The sequence below is a fragment of the Rana temporaria genome, chromosome 1, assembly GCF_905171775.1.
Source record: "Rana temporaria chromosome 1, aRanTem1.1, whole genome shotgun sequence".
Classification (NCBI taxonomy): domain Eukaryota; kingdom Metazoa; phylum Chordata; class Amphibia; order Anura; family Ranidae; genus Rana; species Rana temporaria.
In genome coordinates, this window is record NC_053489.1 from 579,749,602 (window position 1) to 579,769,625 (window position 20,024).

Genomic DNA, 20,024 nt, shown 5'->3' on the forward strand with positions numbered 1-20,024 from the left:
CAGGCAGAGGCATGATGGGACTTGTAGTTTTGCAACAGCTGGAGGGCCGCCAGTTTGAGACCCCTGCTCTAGGGTCTTTGCTAAAGAAGCATATATAATGTTTTGGGGTTTTATGTAATTTTCTAGCAAATAAATGATGATTTTTCCATGTAGGAGAGAAATGTCAGAATTGGTCTGGGTGCTCCAGAACGCCTGATGGCGCTCCCTGCATGTTGTGCCTCTGTATGTGGCCACGCTGTGTAAAAGTCGCACACATGTGGCATCGTCATACTCGGGAGGAATAGCAGAATGTGTTTTGGGGTGTAATTTGTGGTATGCATATGCTGTGTGTGAGAAATAACCTGCTAATATGACAGAAACAAGTTTTTTTTTTTTTTTTTACAGAATTTTCAGTCGTTTTTCTTTTATAGCGCAAAAAATAAAAAACCCAGAGGTGATCAAATACCACCAAAAGAAAGTTCTATTTGTGTGAAAAAAAGGTCAAAAATTTCAAATAGGTACAATGTTGTATGACTGAGTAATTGTCATTCAAATTGTGAGAGCACCGAAAGCTGAAAATTGGTCTGGTCAGGAAGGGGGTTTAAGTGCCCAGTGGTCAAGTGGTTAAAAAATAAATAAAAAAAAACGAGCCTTTACAATCACTTTAATACATTGATACAAATTGGAAGAAAAAAAAGGTTATTTTTTAGCAGATCATTTGCATGCATAACATGTAAAATCCCCAATTTTCACAAAGTAAATCAATGAACGATGTTCTCAGCTAACATATTTGTGGCAAATGCCATAATTGATGAATGATTGTTGCGGCACAAAGATTAGCACACAGGAATGTAGACGGGGATTATATTCTGAAAAAACAATGTTGGAGGCCTGCAAGTAAAGGTACGTCCCAACAAGTCATGTTTGTCAACTTTGTCATGCTTGTGTTAGCTTAGAACAGTTTACATTGTTAAAGGTTTGTTTTAAATGTCCCCATATGTTGCCCAGCCCATGTGTGGAGCCAACACCCTTTTCCATAGCTGCCATACCTTATTTTGACCCTTATTTGTCAGTAGATCTCAAAAAGGGTATATATCTTTAGTCTACTGTTGCACAAATCTAATTTAAACCTACACTGAAAGGGCAACAAAAGTATATTTTATCTATAAGATAACATAAAAAAATAAGGCTGTTCACAAACGCTGAGAAAATGGTGAGATTATCCAAAGCCTGGCTGGAATTTATTATTTATTTTTTGTATCTACAAGGGCTTGGAGCCAAGAAACAGTACTGACCTTAGGCTGGGTTCACACTACTACACTACTTTCATCCTACTTTGCTCTGTGTTCAATGTTTCCCTATGAGAGCGTCTTGTAGCGTCCTACACAAGTCGGTCCGACTTTGAAAATGCTCCCTGTACTACTTTTGGTCCTTCATTGATCCTACTTCAGGCCCATTGAATATCATTTAAGTCGGACCAAAGTAGTATCCTGTTCATGAAAGTAGGATGGATGTAGGACCAATGTAGGATAAATGTAGGACCAATGTAGCAGAGCAAAGTAGGATGAAAGTAGTGTAGTAGTGTGAACCCAGCCTTAAAGGGTGTCATCTATAGCAAAAGTCTGAATTTTCCTCATGGAAGAAATGTTTTTGATAAAAAAGAGAAGACTTTACTCCTCCTCCAAACAAAGGTGTCTTTGTTCTATTCCTGGGCTTTAGGCTTTAGGGGGGCCAAAATGTGCCCAGTGGGAGTAAACCATGCCCAATGTTTGGTATTAAATGGAACTTCCGCTTTTTGGAATCCTCCCCCCCTCCGATGTCACATTTGGCACCTTTCAGGGGAGGGGGTGCAGATACCTGTATAATACAGGTATTTGCACCCACTTTCAGGGAGAGACGCCCATGGGAGTCACTCCACTTTCCGTCCCATGCCCCCCCACCCTCGCTGCCTTCGGGGAAACACACTGGTCCCAGGAGACAGCGGGAATAACTGGGAAAGCGGATTCCCTCACCGAGGATGATGGAGGGGGCAGCAGAGAGACAAGTGATTGCTCGTCTTCTGCTGCTGACATCGTGGGCGCGCTGGACAGGTAAGTGTCCATTTATTAAAAGTCAGCAGCTGCAGTATTTGTAGCTGCTGGCTTTTAATATATTTTTTTTGCTGGGCCTTAGCTTTAAGGGGAGAAATAGTTGGTGTTAGTGGAAGGAATAGTGCCCCATTTTTCTTGTCAGTGGAAGGAATTATGCCCCATCATTGGTGTCAGTGGTAGCAGCAATAGTGCCCCATTGTTGGTGTCAGTGGTAGGAACAATGACTTAAGGGCCAGATAAAGGTAAGCAAAGGGTCACATCCGGCCTCAAGGCCGCAGTTTGGAGACTACTGTTCTACTCCATTTTGTTTTCAAGGCTTCACTGTTATGGATAGATGGTGAGCTCTTCTTCATTAAAGTAGTCTTATCTAATACACTAATAATCCTATCAGGGGCATTTGCAGTGAATAATAACAACAATAGTGGACCCAACAGCTAGAGGGGTTGTGTAAAAGCAACTGCCTGTTAAACATTTGCAGGAACTCTGACAGCAGACTGGGGTGGGAATCAAGGGAGCCCCACAGCAGGCATGCTCAGTAAAGGTTTACATGGAAAGAGGCATCAGTTCTCTCCTCCCTTTCTCCATTAACACTCATATATGCATAGGGTGTCAACACTCAATGATAGAAACGCCCACAAATCGGGCTTCTGACAGTGGAGCAGCTGACAGCTTGCATTGGATCAAGTAAAGAAGTCACTATCCCCATGTAGTGTTTTACTGAGGAAGGGAAACATGGAGACTGCCATAGCTGGCCTTCTTCTGGAAAATTCTAGTTAGTGATGCGGAATAAGTATGCAGATAAGGACTTTTCGCCGACTTTCCTGATCCATGTAGTATTTCCAGGTTGGTGACTTAGAGCATTAAAACGATTTAATCAGCTTAGCTACTTACCATTTTCAGAAGGAGGTCAGTACTGTCATGCCTAGTACACACGACCTGGATTCCCGATGGGAAAAGGTCCGTCAGAAATCCCGAAGGGAAAAATGAGAACCTGCTCTTTACTTTTCCCTCGTACAGACGATCGTTTTTCCCGTTGGGAAAACTCCAATGACATGCTTTTCCTCTGGAATCCCGACCGTGTTTATGCTCCATCTGAGTTTTTCCCCACAGGCTACACACGGCCGGGTTTTCTGAGAGCTGGCTCTCTTTTTTTTGTCCGGCGGATTTGGCAGTTTTCCCATTGGAAAAACTGCAAGGGAGTAAACACACGCCCGGGCTTCCCGGCCAAAAGCTATACTTGCATTTTTACAGTTGAAAAACCGGGGAATTGGTGTATGTCTCTCTCTCTTGACAGGTTTAATGTATTTGTGTGAAAATTTCTATTAATTTACATGAACCAGAACTTTCCAATGCCAAGCAGAAGCATTGTGTGTTTGTTATCCTGCGGCCTGCCTAAGAAATAGGTTGTATTTGCAAGTATAGAGGAACATGTTATATTCCCTTTTGTCTCCTCACCAAGCAGCACCTAAAGGGCACCAAAAGGGCAAATCACCAGACCCAAAGCAGGGTCACATGATGATGAGTGTCCCTGGGTAAGTCTTGATTCTTGTGCATGGCCTGTTTGTGTGTTTAGATCATTGGTGCAGACGAAGAACTCTACCAAGTAGAAAAAACAGTACTGAAAAATGTGGCTCTGCTACAAATGTTATGCCACGTACACACGGTCGTTTTTTGTGATAAAATAAAACAAAGTTTTTAAAAACGTCATTTAAAATGATCGTGTGTGGGCTTCACAACGTTTTTTGTCTTCTAAAAAACGACCAAAAAAAAATTCGAACATGCTGCAATTTTTTATGTCGTTTTTCAAAATGTATTTTTTGTGTCATAAAAAATGATCGTGAGTGGGCTAAAACGATGTTTAAAACTACATTTTTAAACCCGCGCATGCTCAGAAGCAAGTTATGACGTGAGCTTGAATGGAACAGAGTGCCGTCGTACTTGTTGTACGTAACCGCGCTTTACAAGAGCATTTTCTGAAAACGATGGTGTGTGGGCAACGTCGTTTTTATAAATGAAGTTTGAAAAACAGCGGGTTTTTTTTCATGCTAAAAAACTACGTTTTTTTACAAGACAAAAAACGACCGTGTGAACACGGCATAAGAATAGGGTAAAATATATACCCTACAACTGTCCTGGATTCCATGAAACTGTCCTGTAAGTTTAACCTAATTCTGGCATCCTACAGATCTGAGCCATGACTGTCATTCCAGCACTCAACTCCAAACCTATGCACATAGTTCTGGTTGTGTGGTCATAGCACAGGCAGTGGCATGCGACAAAAAGCAGCATGCAGGTTGGTAGGCAGTGGTGGCTGGTGCTCAAAATTTTTTGGGGGGGGCGCAAATGTAAAAAAAAAAAAATTGCAGCCTCACTGTGCCCATCAAATGCAGCCACTGTGCCATCAATTGTCACCACTGTGCCATGCCATCAAATGCAGTCACTGTGCCATGCCATCAAACGCAGCCACTGTGGCATCAAATGTCACCACTGTGCCATGCCATCAAACGCAGCCACTGTGCCATCAATTGTCACCTCAAACGCAGCCACTGTGCCATCAATTATGACCACTGTGCCATGCCATCAAATGCAGTCACTATGCAATCAATTCACACCACTGTGCCATGCCATCAAATGCAGTCACTGTACCATGCCATCAAACGCAGCCACTGTGCCATGCCATCAAACGCAGTCGCTGTGCCATGCCATCAAACGCAGTCACTGTGCCATGCCATCAAACGCAGTCGCTGTGCCATGCCAAACGCAGTCACTGTGCCATGCCATCAAACGCAGTCACTGTGCCATGCCATCAAACGCAGTCGCTGTGCCATGCCATCAAACGCAGTCGCTGTGCCATGCCATCAAACGCAGTCCCTGTGCCATGCCATCAAACACAGCCACTGTGCCATCAATTGTCACCACTGTGCCATGCCATCAAACGCAGCCACTGTGCCCCTCAATTGTCGCCACTGTGCCAATTGTCACCACTATGCCCCTCAATTGTCGCCACTGTGCCAATTGTCACCACTGTGCCCTTTAATTGTCACCACTGTGCCCATTGTCACTACTGTGCCCATTGATGCCACTGTGCCCATTGATGCCACTGTGCCCATTGTCACTACTGTGCATGTCACTGTGCCCTTTAATTGTTGCCACTGTGCCCATTGTCACTACTGTGCCCATTGATGCCACTGTGCCCTTTGTCGCCTCTGTGCCCATTGTCGCCACTGTGCCCTGTAAAATGCACTTACCTTAATCCTTCGACGTCCCTCATTGTCTTCTCCCGCCTTGGTGATGCTTCAGCCAATCAGGTTACAGATGACCAGAATCGGCGAACCTGATTGGCTGAGACGGCCATCAGTCTTATCCAAGGAACGCACCCCGTACGTTCCCTGGATAAGACATCCGGGAGATGAGGGCTGTACTCGGAAAGCCTATCAGAGCCGCTGGCTCTGATAGGCACTTCTGCACAACCAACCAGCTGCCGTTATTCAGGTGTTCGGCGCTCAATGTCCGGTGACCTGAATTGACCAGCTGCAGCTGGCAACAATAACATACAGTCATGCAATGCATGAATGTATGTTTTTTTCAGTGGGGGTGCGGAGCCAGAGGGGGCGGCGCTCCAGTGCCCTCTATGGACAGACCGCCGCTGTTAGTAGGCAATCTCCTGCTCTACCTCTTGCTGATTACTATTGCTGTGGAGAAGGGAAAACCCCATATGCATCAATGCCTGGGAATGGGGGGTTTACTGACCACCAATGCCTAGGAAGGGAGGGACTGGGATTGATTCAATGACCATCAATGCCTGGGAAGTTGGCTGGGAGCTTGTTTCTCCCACTGGCAAACAATGCATTTGGAGGAGGGATTCTTTCTTCCACTGATGCTAGTAATGGGGGGGGGGCTCTTCATCCTGTGGATGCTGGGTGGGGAGGACTCTTCCTCCTGTGGATGCTGGGTGGGGAGGACTCTTCCTCCTGTGGATGCTGGGTGGGGAGGACTCTTCCTCCTGTGGATGCTGGGTGGGGAGGACTCTTCCTCCTGTGGATGCTGGGTGGGGGGACTCTTCCTCCTGTGGATGCTGGGTGGGGGGACTCTTCCTCCTGTGGATGCTGGGTGGGGAGGACTCTTCCTCCTGTGGATGCTGGGTGGGGAGGACTCTTCCTCCTGTGGATGCTGGGTGGGTGGACTCTTCCTCCTGTGGATGCTGGGTGGAGGGACTCTTCCTCCTGTGGATGCTGGCTGGTGGGACTCTTCCTCCTGTGGATGCTGGGTGGGGAGGACTCTTCCTCCTGTGGATGCTGGGTGGGGAGGACTCTTCCTCCTGTGGATGCTGGGTGGGGGGACTCTTCCTCCTGTGGATGCTGGGTGGGGGGGACTCTTCCTCCTGTGGATGCTGGGTGGGGAGGATTCTTCCTCCTGTGAATGCTGGGTGGAGGGACTCTTCCTCCTGTGGATGCTGGGTGGGGGGACTCTTCCTCCTGTGGATGCTGGGTGGGGAGGACTCTTCCTCCTGTGGATGCTGGGTGGAGGGACTCTTCCTCCTGTGGATGCTGGGTGGTGGGACTCTTCCTCCTGTGGATGCTGGGTGGGGAGGACTCTTCCTCCTGTGGATGCTGGGTGGGGAGGACTCTTCCTCCTGTGGATGCTGGGTGGGGGGACTCTTCCTCCTGTGGATGCTGGGTGGGGGGACTCTTCCTCCTGTGGATGCTGGGTGGGGGGACTCTTCCTCCTGTGGATGCTGGGTGGGGGGACTCTTCCTCCTGCTGATATTGATGCTGGAAGGGTAGATTCTTCCTCCACTGATGCTGATGGAATTATTTTTCCCATTGCAGTTACTGATGGTGAATCCTTACACCCACTGACCATGGGCATTTGTTCCTTTCACTGACAATGGCTTTGCATCTTTAATGCTTTGCTTATGTTGGGACATTTTTTCCTCCCACTGACCAGCAGACGGCACTATGTTACATACTCCTGACCTTTGTATTTGTATCTTGTGCTGTGTGTTCTACTCCTGATCCCTGCATTCCATAAGCTGTGTTGTACACGAAACTTTCTTGTCTTTCCCCCCCGTCTTGTCTTTCCCCGTCCTCATTTCCACATTTTCTGATCCTCACTGTTAGAACAAAGTAAGGGTTTATTCGCACGTGGTGTGTCAAACTACAAAGGAACCTTGGATTACGAGCATAATTCGTTCCAGGAGAATCCTTGTAATCCAAAGCACTCGCATATCAAAGCACCCTCCCTGCTTCTCTCATCTCTCCTGTGTGAACGGAGGAATCCTGAGAATGAATCTGGTGGTGGCAGTGGTTTACCATAGAGCTGGCCATGGACCAGATGGTCCACCCTTGGAGGTCAGAAGCGACATCGTGACATGACTTCTGGCATCAGCAGCTGTAAACACTGCTGTTATATTTTTGCTGGAAAACCTCAGATCGATTTTTTATTTTAATTTTTTTGATCACAGGCTTTCCAGCCTAGATCAGAGATATAGAGGAGAGATGTTAGGACATATAGACCCAAGATCACTCTGTAAAGAGGACCTATCATGCTATATTTCTATTTACATTCCTTGTAATAGGAATAAAAGTAATCAAAAAATAAGAAATTTAAGAAAAAATAAACAATAATAATTTTTTTTTTATAAAGTGCCCCTGTCCCCTCATGCCTGCACGCAGAAGCGAACGCATACGTAGGTCACATTTTCACATGTAAGCATTCAAACCACACATGAGGTATCGTTGTGATCGTTACAGTGAGAGCAATATTTCTAGCACTAGACCTCCTTTGTAACTCTAAACTGGTAACCTGTAAAAATGTTTAAAGCATTGCCTATGGAGATTTCTAAGTATTGCAGTTTGGCGCCATTCCACGAGTGTGTGCAATTTTAAAGCATGACATGCTTGGTATCTATTTACTTGGCATAAGATCATCTTTGACATTATACAAAAAAATGGGGTCAATTTTGTGTTTATTTTTTTAATACGTGAAAGTGTTTTTTTCACAAAAAATCATGTTTAATAAATTGCTGCGCAAATACTGTGACATAAAAATATATTTTAAAGGGCCATATACGTGGGCCGAAAATGAGGAGGTACAATAAAATAGGGCATAACCGGAAAAGGTCTGCCGATTGGCACCCGATCAGCGCTCCTAGCCAATGGATGCGTTCTGGTGGGGGTTGTCAGAACTCAATAGCTCAGCGGGTGAGATCACTGTACTAACACTGGATTGTTAGTACAGCAGCTCCTCCTGAGCTCTTCAGGTTTTTTTTTTTCGTTCAGTCTACTGGGTTGAACGAAAAAAATGTATAGTGTGTACCAGGCTTAAAGGGTCACTAAAGGAAAAAAATTGTTTTAGCTAAATAGCTTCCTTTACCTTACTGCAGTCCTGGTTTCATGTCCTCATTGTTCGTTTTTGCTTTGATGTTGCTGTAATTCCTCTCTGTTCTGGACACTTCCTGGTTGTCTGTTTCCTGATCACCACAGTACTGGGAGATTTTTCACTGTGGTGACTAATCAAGTAGGTGTGATTACTGTGTGTCAGCACCAATCCAGTTTCGTTTTACAAAGCATCACTGCCCTCTATTGGCTCTTTGGCTCTGTACATCAGAGAACCAGGAAACAACAGCAAAAACGATGATTTTTATCTATTTTTAATCATTTTTAAAAGGAATCAGTTAACTATTATGTCTTACAGGAGCTGCAGTGGCTCAACGCGATTGGCACTGCGCTGACAAGCCATTCACCTCTGCAGCTAGAGGTTCGGATCCCGGTCTCGGCTTCATGTGAATTGAGTTTGGTGGTCTCAGCCCAGCTCCCGGTGGGTGTGCTATGCAAGGTAAGCCTGTGCTTAGTACGCCCACCCCCCTCCCACAAAAACCACCACACCTACACACGCACTCTAAATTGTGTTAACACACGCACTTTGACCACGCGGTCTCTAAAAGAGAGGCGAAGGACTAATGGGGCTGGTTGAGCGGGCTAATCCTCTCACTCCCTTGTAGGGAGTCCCTCTGCCCCGTTGGGCTTCAAAGCGGAGCAGGTAGGGCGGGCTGTGTGGGAGGACCCCCACACACACCCGCCATTGCCACCCGGGGCATGGAGAAAGGTGGCAGATTGCCTCTGGGGGAGGCCTGCCTACTCCCAACTCCTGCAGTCCGGCTCCTCTCTCGAGTACACGCACAAAATACACTTAAAAAAAAAAAAAAAAAACTATTATGTCTTTATACCCTGTAAACAGTCATTTCAGCAAAAAAAAAATTCCTTTAGTGACCCTTTAAAGCGGAGGTCCTGCGAAAAAATAAATTAAAAGCCAGCAGCTACAAATACTGCACCTGCTGACTTTTAATAAATGGACACTTATCTGTCCTGCGCGCCAGCGATGTCGGCAGCAGAAGACGAGCAATCGCTCTTCTCTCTACTGCCCCCGCCGCCATCCTCAGTGAGGGAATCAGGAAGTGAAGCATTGCGGCTTCACTGCCCGGTTCCCTACTGCGCATGCGTTCCCAGTGGTCCCAGCTGTCTCCTGGGACCAGTGTGTTTCCCAGAAGGCAGCGGGGCGGGAAGTTGAGTGATTCTGGTCGGAGTCCTTCCCGGGAAGTGGGTGAAAATACCTGTATTATACAGGTATCTGCACCCCCCTCCCCCTGAAAGGTGCCAAATATGACACCGGAGGGGGGGAGGGTTCCGAAAAGCGGAAGTTTCTTTTTTGGGTGGAACTCCGCTTTAAGGCTGGTCATTCATTATACAATTTTCCTTTAGATTTACCAAAACCATATAATAGGTGGTCAAACCTAAACACTTTCAATTTGTATGCAATCAGGCAGGCCCTTGCACTACATGGTTGAGGGTAAATCTAAAGGAAATTGAACAAGAAAATTGTATACTGTATGGCCAGCTTAATGCCTCGTACACAGGATCAGATTTTCAGACGAACCGTTCATCTGTTTTTTGTTGCATGCTAGTCTCATGTTGAAAGTAAGGATGAGCTCCGGCGTGTTCGCATAGAACACGTGCGGAGCCCGCCAGGAAGTCGGCACCCGCGCTGCGCTAATCACAGCCAGGCAGACATTTCCCGATCTCTGCAGCTGAGCATCGGGAAATGTCTGCCTGGCTGTGATTAGCGCAGCGCGGGTGCCGACTTCCTGGCGGGCTCCGCACATTTTCTATGCGAACACGCCGGAGCTCATCCTTAGTTGAAAGTAAAGAGGTTACTCACCATATGAAAATTCTCGTAGTGACGTCATGTGTTGAATAGTTTTGTATGTATTCTTTTGTTTCTGCGCATTGGGTAGTCTCTCTTTTATGATTTTTTCCGTACGAAAACCGTACTAATTAAATGAAAATTAGACATTAAGTTCACGTATGACAAAAATGTTATTGTCTGCACTCTGCACATCCAGCTTTTGTCTGACGAAAAACAGGAATCGGCTGTCGAAAAGCACCGTACTAACGATCCAAAAATCGACAGATTGTTCGTCGACAAAATTTTACTTCCGATTTCTGTATCGTGTGTATGGGCCTTAAGTCCCCCTATAGGTATTAGCTATAGATTGCTGGTATTTCCCTCGTCAGGCCCCCAGCTCAGTTTTCAAGCGTCATTGAGAACTGGGCGTAGACAGCCTCCTTCACTTCCCACATGTAAACATAGGCAGCTGCCAGAGTTTAAAAATCAGTCTGTAGCAGAACACAAGGAAAGGTCTTTTTGTTGTCCTACAATCATTTCATTCTTTCTAATCTACTAGAAGTATGGCAGAGCAAGTACCACCCCAGGGAACAGACCCTCCACCTCAGGGCCCTAAAGTAAGTATTTGTTTTATAGATGCTTCGCTCTATTTGTGTGCAGTTGTAGAAAGTAGACTAGACAAACAGTCTTACTTCACATATATCTTTAAATCTGTCTGAAAAAATTGCCTTTCCAGCCTTAAAACCCTTATTCGTTGGATTCATTCACTGATCTGCATCTTGTTGTCTTTGGATATTTGGGCCTCATTCACACAGGCGCTGAGACCTGTAATCTGTGAATGGGCCGTGTTTATGTGACTTGAGTCGCCAGGTGCTGTGTGCAGGCAGTCTGCCCAAGTCTTTGGGGACACAGCGGCTGCTCAGACACAGTCGCTTGTCCTAATTTCACTGGCATACAGGTGTGTGGCCCCGAACCCAAACGGTCTGCGTTTTAGTGCTGCACACCTTTCAAATTGCAGCAAGCTTCATTGTAATACTGTACACAGTACCTGGCAGCCGACGCTGCATAAACACACGGTGCGTTAATGGACTATGGGTCTCATACCCGTGTAAATGGGGCCTTAACGGAATGAAAATTTAATTAGAGAGTCAGTCAACGGTAAGTGAATTTAAACATGCTTGGCATAAACATAGATCTATAGTTGGACAAAAAAGGAGGGAAAAAGGGACAGGCGTGATGGATGATGTGTTGGTGTGTTTTTGCCATCATCTGTGTTTCTATGTTAAAATTGGGGGGGGACACAGAATCCAATTTCTAGAGCTTTTTGGGGCGGCTGTAGACCTAAATGCACGGTTGGACGTGCATTCAGAAGCTGACCACCGTTAATCACCAAATGTACCTTAAACCTGATTACTATTTGTGTTTAGCCTGTAGGATAGAGATGGCGATTTAGGCTCCTCTGACATGGATTTATCAGGGGCAATCAATCGCGAATAGACAATCCTGTGTCTGCTGGTACCCCACAGGTTTTAGATCCATTTTTAGCCAGATAAGGAGGCTGTCTTCTAAGGTCTATGGGCACCTATACAGATACTAAATTACTATCAAGTCACTACAATAATGTGAACAGCACTTTGCATCATACATATAATCAGAGCTTTTTTTCGCAGAAGATAGGTGCAGGAACTCAACCACGACCCGTTCAGATTTCACAAACAGTAGAAGGGTCTTAATGGGGCATTAAATACCAGAATTGCATTACATACAAAGTGCAGAGTTCACTGGGTTACAAAGATGTGACTTGTAAACACAGAAACCAGACTTCTGTGTTTACAAGTGATTGTGCTGAGCAGGCACCAAAGGGTCTGAGCCAAAGGTGATGGAACTGAGTTCCCCCAAGTTCCCCCTGAAAAAAAGCCCTGCATATAATGCCATCTGCATACAAAGTCTTGTGTGTATGTTAGATTTCTCAGATGTACTGAAGGGGGAGGGGGAGGAACTGTTTAAACTGTACAATTTGATGTAGTCACTTATGAAAAACAAACCACACTTTAAAAAGTCATGACAGTCTTGTACAAGCCTGAACTCGTAGACATGCGGTCATGTGCTATTGTTCTCTAATTTTTATACCTGAGGGGAAGTAAAGAGGCTAAAATACAACTTGAAACACTTTGTCTTGTTTGTGGGTTTTTTTGTTTTTTTTTTCTTCCTGTTTTTATATTCTGATTCAAGTTTATGGACAAATTATATGATTAGGAAATGCAACAATGTAAACTAAAATGTTGATAATATTTATGCTGGACTCAAAATGGTTATTATAGGACATTTCCTGTGTGTGTTTGTTTTTTTTCCCCATATGCACATGTCTCCTAAATACTGTTCTTTAGTAGGTGGATTTCACAGGCTCTGTAAGTTCATACTTTTCTTAGAACTCTCAGACTCGCTCCTACACACAGCAATCCAATTTAGGTGGAAGCCAGGTAACATGCTAGTATTTTTGTGTAGAACTAAAGGCAAACATTTCTCGACTCCATATGTGTCCCATTGCAGAGATTTCCTTTCACTTCCTCTCCCGTATCCAAACAGGAAGTGAGGAAATCTCTGCAAATTAAAATAATTCCTTGGAGACCCTCTGGCCACCAGAACTAGTGTCCCTATTGGAAGATTTTCCCCTCTATTACTTTTCTGGGGACGACCCAAAATGTTGGGGATTTTCTTTACTCTTCACTTATAATGATAAACAGGACAAATGGAGAGGTTGAATCTCCTTAAAGCGGAGTTCCACCCAAAAATGTAACTTCTGGTTTTCGGAACCCCCCTCTGGTGTCACATTTTTCCCATTTCAAGGGGGGAGGGGGTGCAGATACCTGTCTAAGACAGGTATTTTCACCCACTTCCAGGCATGGACTCCCATGGTAGTCACGCCACTTCCCGTTGCTGTCTCCTGGGAAACGCACTGTTCCCAGGACAGAGTGAGGACGGGCTGCGCCACTCGCACATGCGCAGTAGGGAACCCGGGAAGTGACGCCGCAACTCTTCACTTCCTGATTCCCTCACCGAGGATGGTGGCGAGGGGCAGCCGAGAGACGAGCGATGCCTCGGCTGCCGACATCGCCTAGCGCTGGACAGGTAAGTGTCCATTTTTTTAAAAGTCAGCAGCTGCAGTAATTGTAGCTGCTGGCTTTAAAAAAAAAAAAAAAATTTGGGTGGACCTCCCACTTTAACAGGAACACAGACGGCAACAGGTTCACACTGCTCAGACATGGAAGTCAGACAACTTCCGATCCGACTTTGCGCTATGACTTCATGTTCGAATTTGATCCACCTGTACCAGGCCCTTTGAGTCTGGTATAAATCTTGAGGGGGAAACCCCTACACCAAAAAAAAAAAACTTTGGATTTTAAGGGGAACCGTACACCAGAAAAAAACCATCAGACCCAGGGCATTCACAAGGGACGGGGTCTTTGGATGATGTCACCACATGACCACGCCCCATGGCTATATAGTAAATGGCAGACAGCAGGAGCTGACAACAAAGCAGGTGCTAGTGTCGGGAGAAGACACCTTGGAGCAACGATGGGGACATTCTTCATTTTTTAATAAAGGACTTGTCAAAAAACGATGTGCTGTTTTTTTTTTTGGGTGAATAAGTAGAGGTACAATGTAACCCATACTCATTCTCGGGGGCGGGGGGGCCTTGTCCCCATCAACCACCCCCCCCCCCCTTTTCCTGGGATGCGTGCTCGAATAAATGTCTCCTATGGATTTTAGGGAGGACCCCACACAACTTTTTACTTTGGCATGGGGGGTGAATGAATGAAAATTTATATAGCGCTGCACATGCGAACTTAATCGCCTCTGGGCGCTTGTTGTTCCTGTCTCTTTTGATATCAAAAGAGATGCGTCTTAAGCTTTTTCCTGAATGCTAAGTGATTTTTCTCCAACCGAATGCTGGTTGGTAAAGCGTTCCATAGTCTGGGACCTTGGACCGCGAATCTTCTTTCTCCTTTGGACTTGTAATTGGCTTTCGGTATCTGGAGGAGATTTTGGTGGGTGGATCGCAGAACGCGATTGGAGTTGTGAGCTTTTATTTTTTCGCATAGATAATGGGGAGCATTCCCATAGATACATCTATGCGTTAGTGTCAGGGAAGGTTCCCCCTGCTGGTGTTACTGCCTGGTATTTGGCGTGCAGTACTGTGGCCCACCACCAGGTGTCTCCCGACAGTCTTGGACTGTCGGGGGAGTTCTTCCCTGGTGGTGCTATGTTATCCTTGGGCTGCAGTACTGGCGTCCACCAGCGGGGCGTTCTTGGCAGTATGCAGCATACAGCCCTTCCTGTGTTCAGGTGTGACCTGAATGCAATCAGCACGCCTCTATAAATACCCGGCGTGTGTAATCACTCCTCGCCCTGGTATCGTCATACCTCCTGGACCTGAGCCTGTTATCTGACCCTGCTATCTGGACTCTGTTTCTGTTCCCCATCCTGAGCTTATCCTGGACCCGTTCTTCCCTTTGCCTGTTTACATTGGTTCCTGTTCCCTCTTGGATTCCTGCCCCGCAGCCTGTCCATCCATCCGCTCCCTGATCCGCTGTGTTCCCATCCTCACCCATCTACTGACCTCCCATGTGTATGACCTCGGCTTGGCTCGTTTATGAATACGGTATTCCCCTTTATTTGTACATACTGTTTGTTGTTTTATTGTGCACTGGTGGTTCACACATTTGTAAATAAACACCTTTTATTTCACTACTCACCTTGTTTGGTTCCTCTGTGCGGTCACACAGTCTGATCTACCAGCATTCCTGACAGTTAGACAGAGTGCTTTAAAAACAATTCTGTCCTTTACTGGCAACCAATGGAGGGATCTCAGTGAAGGTGAGATTGATTCCCATGGTTTTTTCCCAGTCACTAGTCTGGCGGCTGTATTTTGAACGACTTGCAGACGCGCGATTTGGTACTTGGGGAGTCCGAGGTAAAGGGCATTTGCATAGTCCAGTCTGGAGTTTACAATTGCTCCCACCACGACTGCTATATCTTCTTTGGGAATGAAAGGAGTAAGTCTGCGTAGTAGGCGCAGCAGATGGTGAGATCCGCTGACTACTGACCCTATTTGTGCATCCATTGTCATGTAGGAGTCGAAGATGACTCCGAGACTTTTGACTTTGGCGCTAGGGGTGATGATTTTGCCCAGAATGGGCGGGGGGGACCAAGTTGTTGCAGGTTGATTCATACGCTTGGCGTGAAACAGGAGAAGTTCTGTTTTCGCTCCGTTGAGTTTAAGATAACTCTTTGTCATCCAGTCTTCTATCAAAGAGAGGCATGTCTCTAGATTGAGGTGGTGATCCTTTTTGTTGCAAATGCGGAAATACAGTTGCGTGTCGTCTGCATATGAGTGATAAAGCAGTTTTTGGCTGCTAATGATTTCAAAAAGAGGACGAAGGTAGATGTTAAACAGCACCGGCGATAGAGGAGATCCTTGAGGGACTCCGTATGATACCGTGCGTTTCTCAGAAGTGAAGGGTCCCAATTTCACTGTTTGTGACCGGTTTTCCAAAAAAGAGGAGAACCAAGATAAATCATCTTCTGCGACTTTGGCTACGTCAGCTAGCCGAGTCAGTAATAGTTTGTGGTCTACAGTGTCGAAGGCAGCGCTTAGGTCCAACAGAACCAGGAGACAAGATTCTCCTTCGTCTGCGGCCTCGAGAGCGTCGTCCCATATTTTGAGCAATGCTGTTTCCGTCCCGTGTCCGGGACGGAAGCCAGATTGAAATGGATCAAGTAGGCTGTGGGTATCTAGATGCTGTTGCAGCTGTTGTACCACTACTTTTTCCATTACCTTGGAGAGAACGTTTAGGCCTGTTATGGGACGGCGATGAAGTGGGTCCTTGGGGTCTAAGGTGGGTTTCTTCAAGATGGGTTGGATTATGCCCTCTTTCAACTGGTGGGGCACTATGCCCTCCTTGAAAGACTGGTCTATAAGCTGCGTGATAGGAGGTGCCAGGATGTCGGCGCATTCCTTCAGCAGTTTGGTGGGAATGATATCATTTGGCGCTGTGCTATTTCGCAAAGTACCAATGATATTTTTTGTGGAGATGGGTTCTAGAGTGAACTTTCCTGATTGTGGTGAATTTCTGTGGGTGTTGGGTGAATAATTGTGGGGGGTGGGGTTGAGGGGGGTGTTGTTTTGCTGAATGCTTTCACGGATTCCCTCAATTTTATTAATGAAGTAATCCGACAATTCATTGCAGAACTCTTGGGTGTCCGAATTGGAGGCTTCGAGACAGACGGGATTCATGGTCTGAGTGACCATCTTGAAGAGTTTGCGGGGGCGGTTTAGGGCGCTGTTGATAGCCTTGGAAAAATAATTTTTCTTGGCTTTGAAAATGTCTTTGTGGTATTTTCTTGTTGTAGCCTTGTAGAAGGTGAGGTTTTCTTCTGAAGAGCTTCTTTTCCAGGCGGCTTCCGCCCTTCTGCGCTCTTGCTTCAATAGCGACAGCTGGTTATTAAACCAGCTTGAAGTGTTTTTCCGGATGCAGGTTTTACGTTTCGGAGCTATCAAGTCGGCTGACTGTGATAGTGCGGTGTTTATGGCATCCAGTGTTTCTGAGGCCGTTTGATGAGGGTGAATCGATTTTTATTTTTTCTCTTAATGTTGTTTTGAAGATTTCCGAATGGAGCTTCTTCTGACATCTAGTCCAGTGTGTTGTCACTGGTTTTGATGTTTTTGTTAAGGGGGGATTTTGGGAATTATGAATTTAATTGCATGGTGATCTGTCCATGGCAACGGTTCATTTTCCAAAATATTTATTTCCAGATCATGTCTGAAAATAAGATCGAGCGTGTGACCTGAAGTATGTGTGGGCCCACATACTAATTGCTGTAGCCCTAATCCTTCCAGGTGATCGATACAGGCGTCGGCCACGGGATCCTGTGAAGAATTGGCCCAAAGGTTGAAATCCCCGAGCAGCAACAGGTGTTTGCTGTTAAGGGTATAAGTGGAGATAAACTCCGTCAATGATGATGTAAGCTGCGATTTTGGACCAGGTGGTCTATAGCAGAGTAGAATACGGACGATCTCCTGGGGATTTGTTTGTAGTTGCAGAGTGAGGGTGCATGTGCATGTGCAGAGTGAGGGTGCATGTGCTTTCCTCCAATCAGCTCTCACACAGTGTATGCCAAGACTATGCCCAGTGCTGAATGAGGAAGTAAAAATTCTAAAGAATATAGCAAGCTTAAGACAGCAGATATACATGTAAAACTTATGTAGCGAGATTTGTTTAATCTCTGTGTATCATCTGTGGCTGTTCACTTCACTGGGTATTTGAGAGGGTTTACATCCACTTTTATATATTTTTTTTTTTATAGTTAGTTAAACGGGTCCTGGACCTTTAAGTATGTATGTGCCATACCTTTGTGATGCCAGTGAGAAGTTAGGTAGTATGCACTGCTACTACTCTGATCAATGCTGTCTTTGGGCTCTCATCCCAAGCAGTCCTGCTGCCTATTGAGAGACCTGTGTTTAGGGCAGCCGCTTTGCACAGGATCTGGATCCCCCCCCCCTTTTTTTTTTTAAAAGGTCCTGAAACGGTAAACGAGGACACACCGGACTATTGAAGAGAAACAGATGTATATTATAAAACAATAAACCTTTAGTCCGCTTCATAAAGTGTATATTCTAGAAAACTGGAATCGGGTTGTTCCATTTGGTGTAAATGTTTAACCAGCACAATGATTATGTGGGAGCTGGGTTAGATGCAGTCAGTGCCTCTTTATGTTATAAAGTTCCCTTACACTGCGTGTCACAACCTTTTACACACTTCAGCTCACTGTAGTAAAGGGTGTGAAGCGCCCTTTGTGTTCTAGTGTCCTCATACACAGAGCTGAAGGACAAACATTCAACCATAACCTGACACGTCATAAAGCTGAGTGAATTTCAGCCGCTTACAAAAAAAATTGACAACATTTTGGGTGGCCCTGTTGACACCCTTCCACCTAGGGTTGCCACCTCATCCCTTTAAACCCGAACACATATGAATTACACAGGTTCTGAGGCTAATTTAATGCAGGAAAGGCACCAAGTGATTTTAATTATCACCTTAATCAGCCACAGAACCTGTGTAATTAATATGTGTTCGGGTTTAAAGGGATGAGGTGGCAACCCTACTTCCACCTGACATTGATCCAGACAGCAAACTGTCAGGCGAGCAAGAGATGCAGCCAATAGGTGCTGCTGTTCGGGATTTCAGTCAGCCGCTGGCACCAATATACTACTCTAATTCTTAACCACTAGGTTAGGCCTAAAGCTGGATATAAACTATACAACTTATTTATTTCCTTTTTTAAATTTACCAAAACCATATAATATGACTTCAAACCTACACTTTCTATTTGTGTGCAATCAGGCAGTTCCTTGCCCTACATAGTTGAGGGTAAATCTAAAGGAAATCAAACAACAAAGGTTGTATAGTGTGTATCCAGCTTGACACAGAGAGAAGAGTTGTAAACTACCTTTTCCTCCAGGGCTGTCATCCATAACTTTTATACACCATCTGAAAAATGACAATTTGTGATGAAATGTTTTGTTTCAACATCCTGATATCGTAGCAACACCAGTCATCTTATGTTTATACAATTTAGGCAATTTCTGCACACGGATGCTTTTTTAGGCATCTAATGTAAATTGTGGGCTGTACACTAGCTGCATGCAGGTATATGCCATGCTTCCGTAAACCTGCTCACATGCACAGGTGTACATTCCAAAGTGTGGCTCTTGAGTATGCTGGGATTTCTACAACTGAAGTGCTGCCAGCTTAGTTTCCCTCCCCCTCCCCTCCTCTCTTGAGTGGGGAAGGAGCTTGTAAATATTTCACTAACCGTCCTGCTTTTCTGAATGAACACAGTGAGTAATCTGTACCGATCGCTCCTATCTTCATTCTTAAAGGGTAACTAAAGTAAAAAAAAAAATAGCAAACATGTTATACTTCCACTGTGTGGCTCATTTTGCATACAGTGGCCCCGGGCCACGTCTTCTGGGGTCCCTCAGAGGCTGTCTCGACTCCCCCCGCAAGAGCTTTCCAACTTCATGCGAGCATGCATGACTGCGTGCCGTCATTGGATGTGATTGACAGCAGCGCCAGCCAATGGCTGCGCTGCTTTCAATCCATTTAGTGATCAACGGCCAGGCTGAGAACCGAGGAGGATGACGGGGATCAGCGTGGGACATTCGAGGGGTCAGGAAGGAAAACGATTTTTAATACCCCATACTTGGATAGGGGAATATTTGGATTTCTCATGCTGGGCTGAATGAGAGCAATCTGTAGGTGTATTGTTATCTTTACACAGCCCTGGTCAGCAGCACTGTGATGTACCTTAACAGAAGAACACCAAAGAAGGACCATCTTTATGTATACTGTAAAGCTCAGCTGTGGGAAATCTGAAAATCTTTCCTTGCAGTGGGGCTGCACTAGCACTGCAAGGGTTAACTGCTTATTTATTCTAGGAGAGAAGTAAAGCCTGGTGCACCCGGCCTGAATATCTGCCAGTGTGCCGTCAGATTAGGCAACCCATCAAAACTTGTAACGGAAGTGATGTTTGGTCACAGCCATCTTGGTACACCCCACAGTCTGAAGTCGCCAAGCGGACATCTTTTTACACCCACTAAAATCTTGCATTTCACACTTATTTTTATCACTAAAACTGAGCTTATATTTTCAAATACAGTACTTAGAAGTTTGTGACACTGTTTTGATGTTCAAATTGTATCAAAAC

General features: G+C 45.5%; 1 protein-coding gene across 2 annotated transcripts in view; it reads left to right on the forward strand.

The window, feature by feature from the left end:
* The first annotated feature begins 10,701 nt into the window (after nt 1–10,701).
* The window catches only part of OCIAD2 (OCIA domain containing 2), a 43,968-nt gene continuing 34,645 nt past the window's right edge, over nt 10,702–20,024 (forward strand). The window contains exon 1 of one of the 2 annotated variants that reach the window (XM_040334918.1): nt 10,702–10,870. In XM_040334918.1, coding sequence (XP_040190852.1) covers nt 10,817–10,870 — 54 coding nt within the window. In that variant the 5' untranslated portion in view covers nt 10,702–10,816. The remainder of the gene's footprint in view (nt 10,871–20,024) is intronic. The other variant, XM_040334913.1, reaches the window with a different exon arrangement.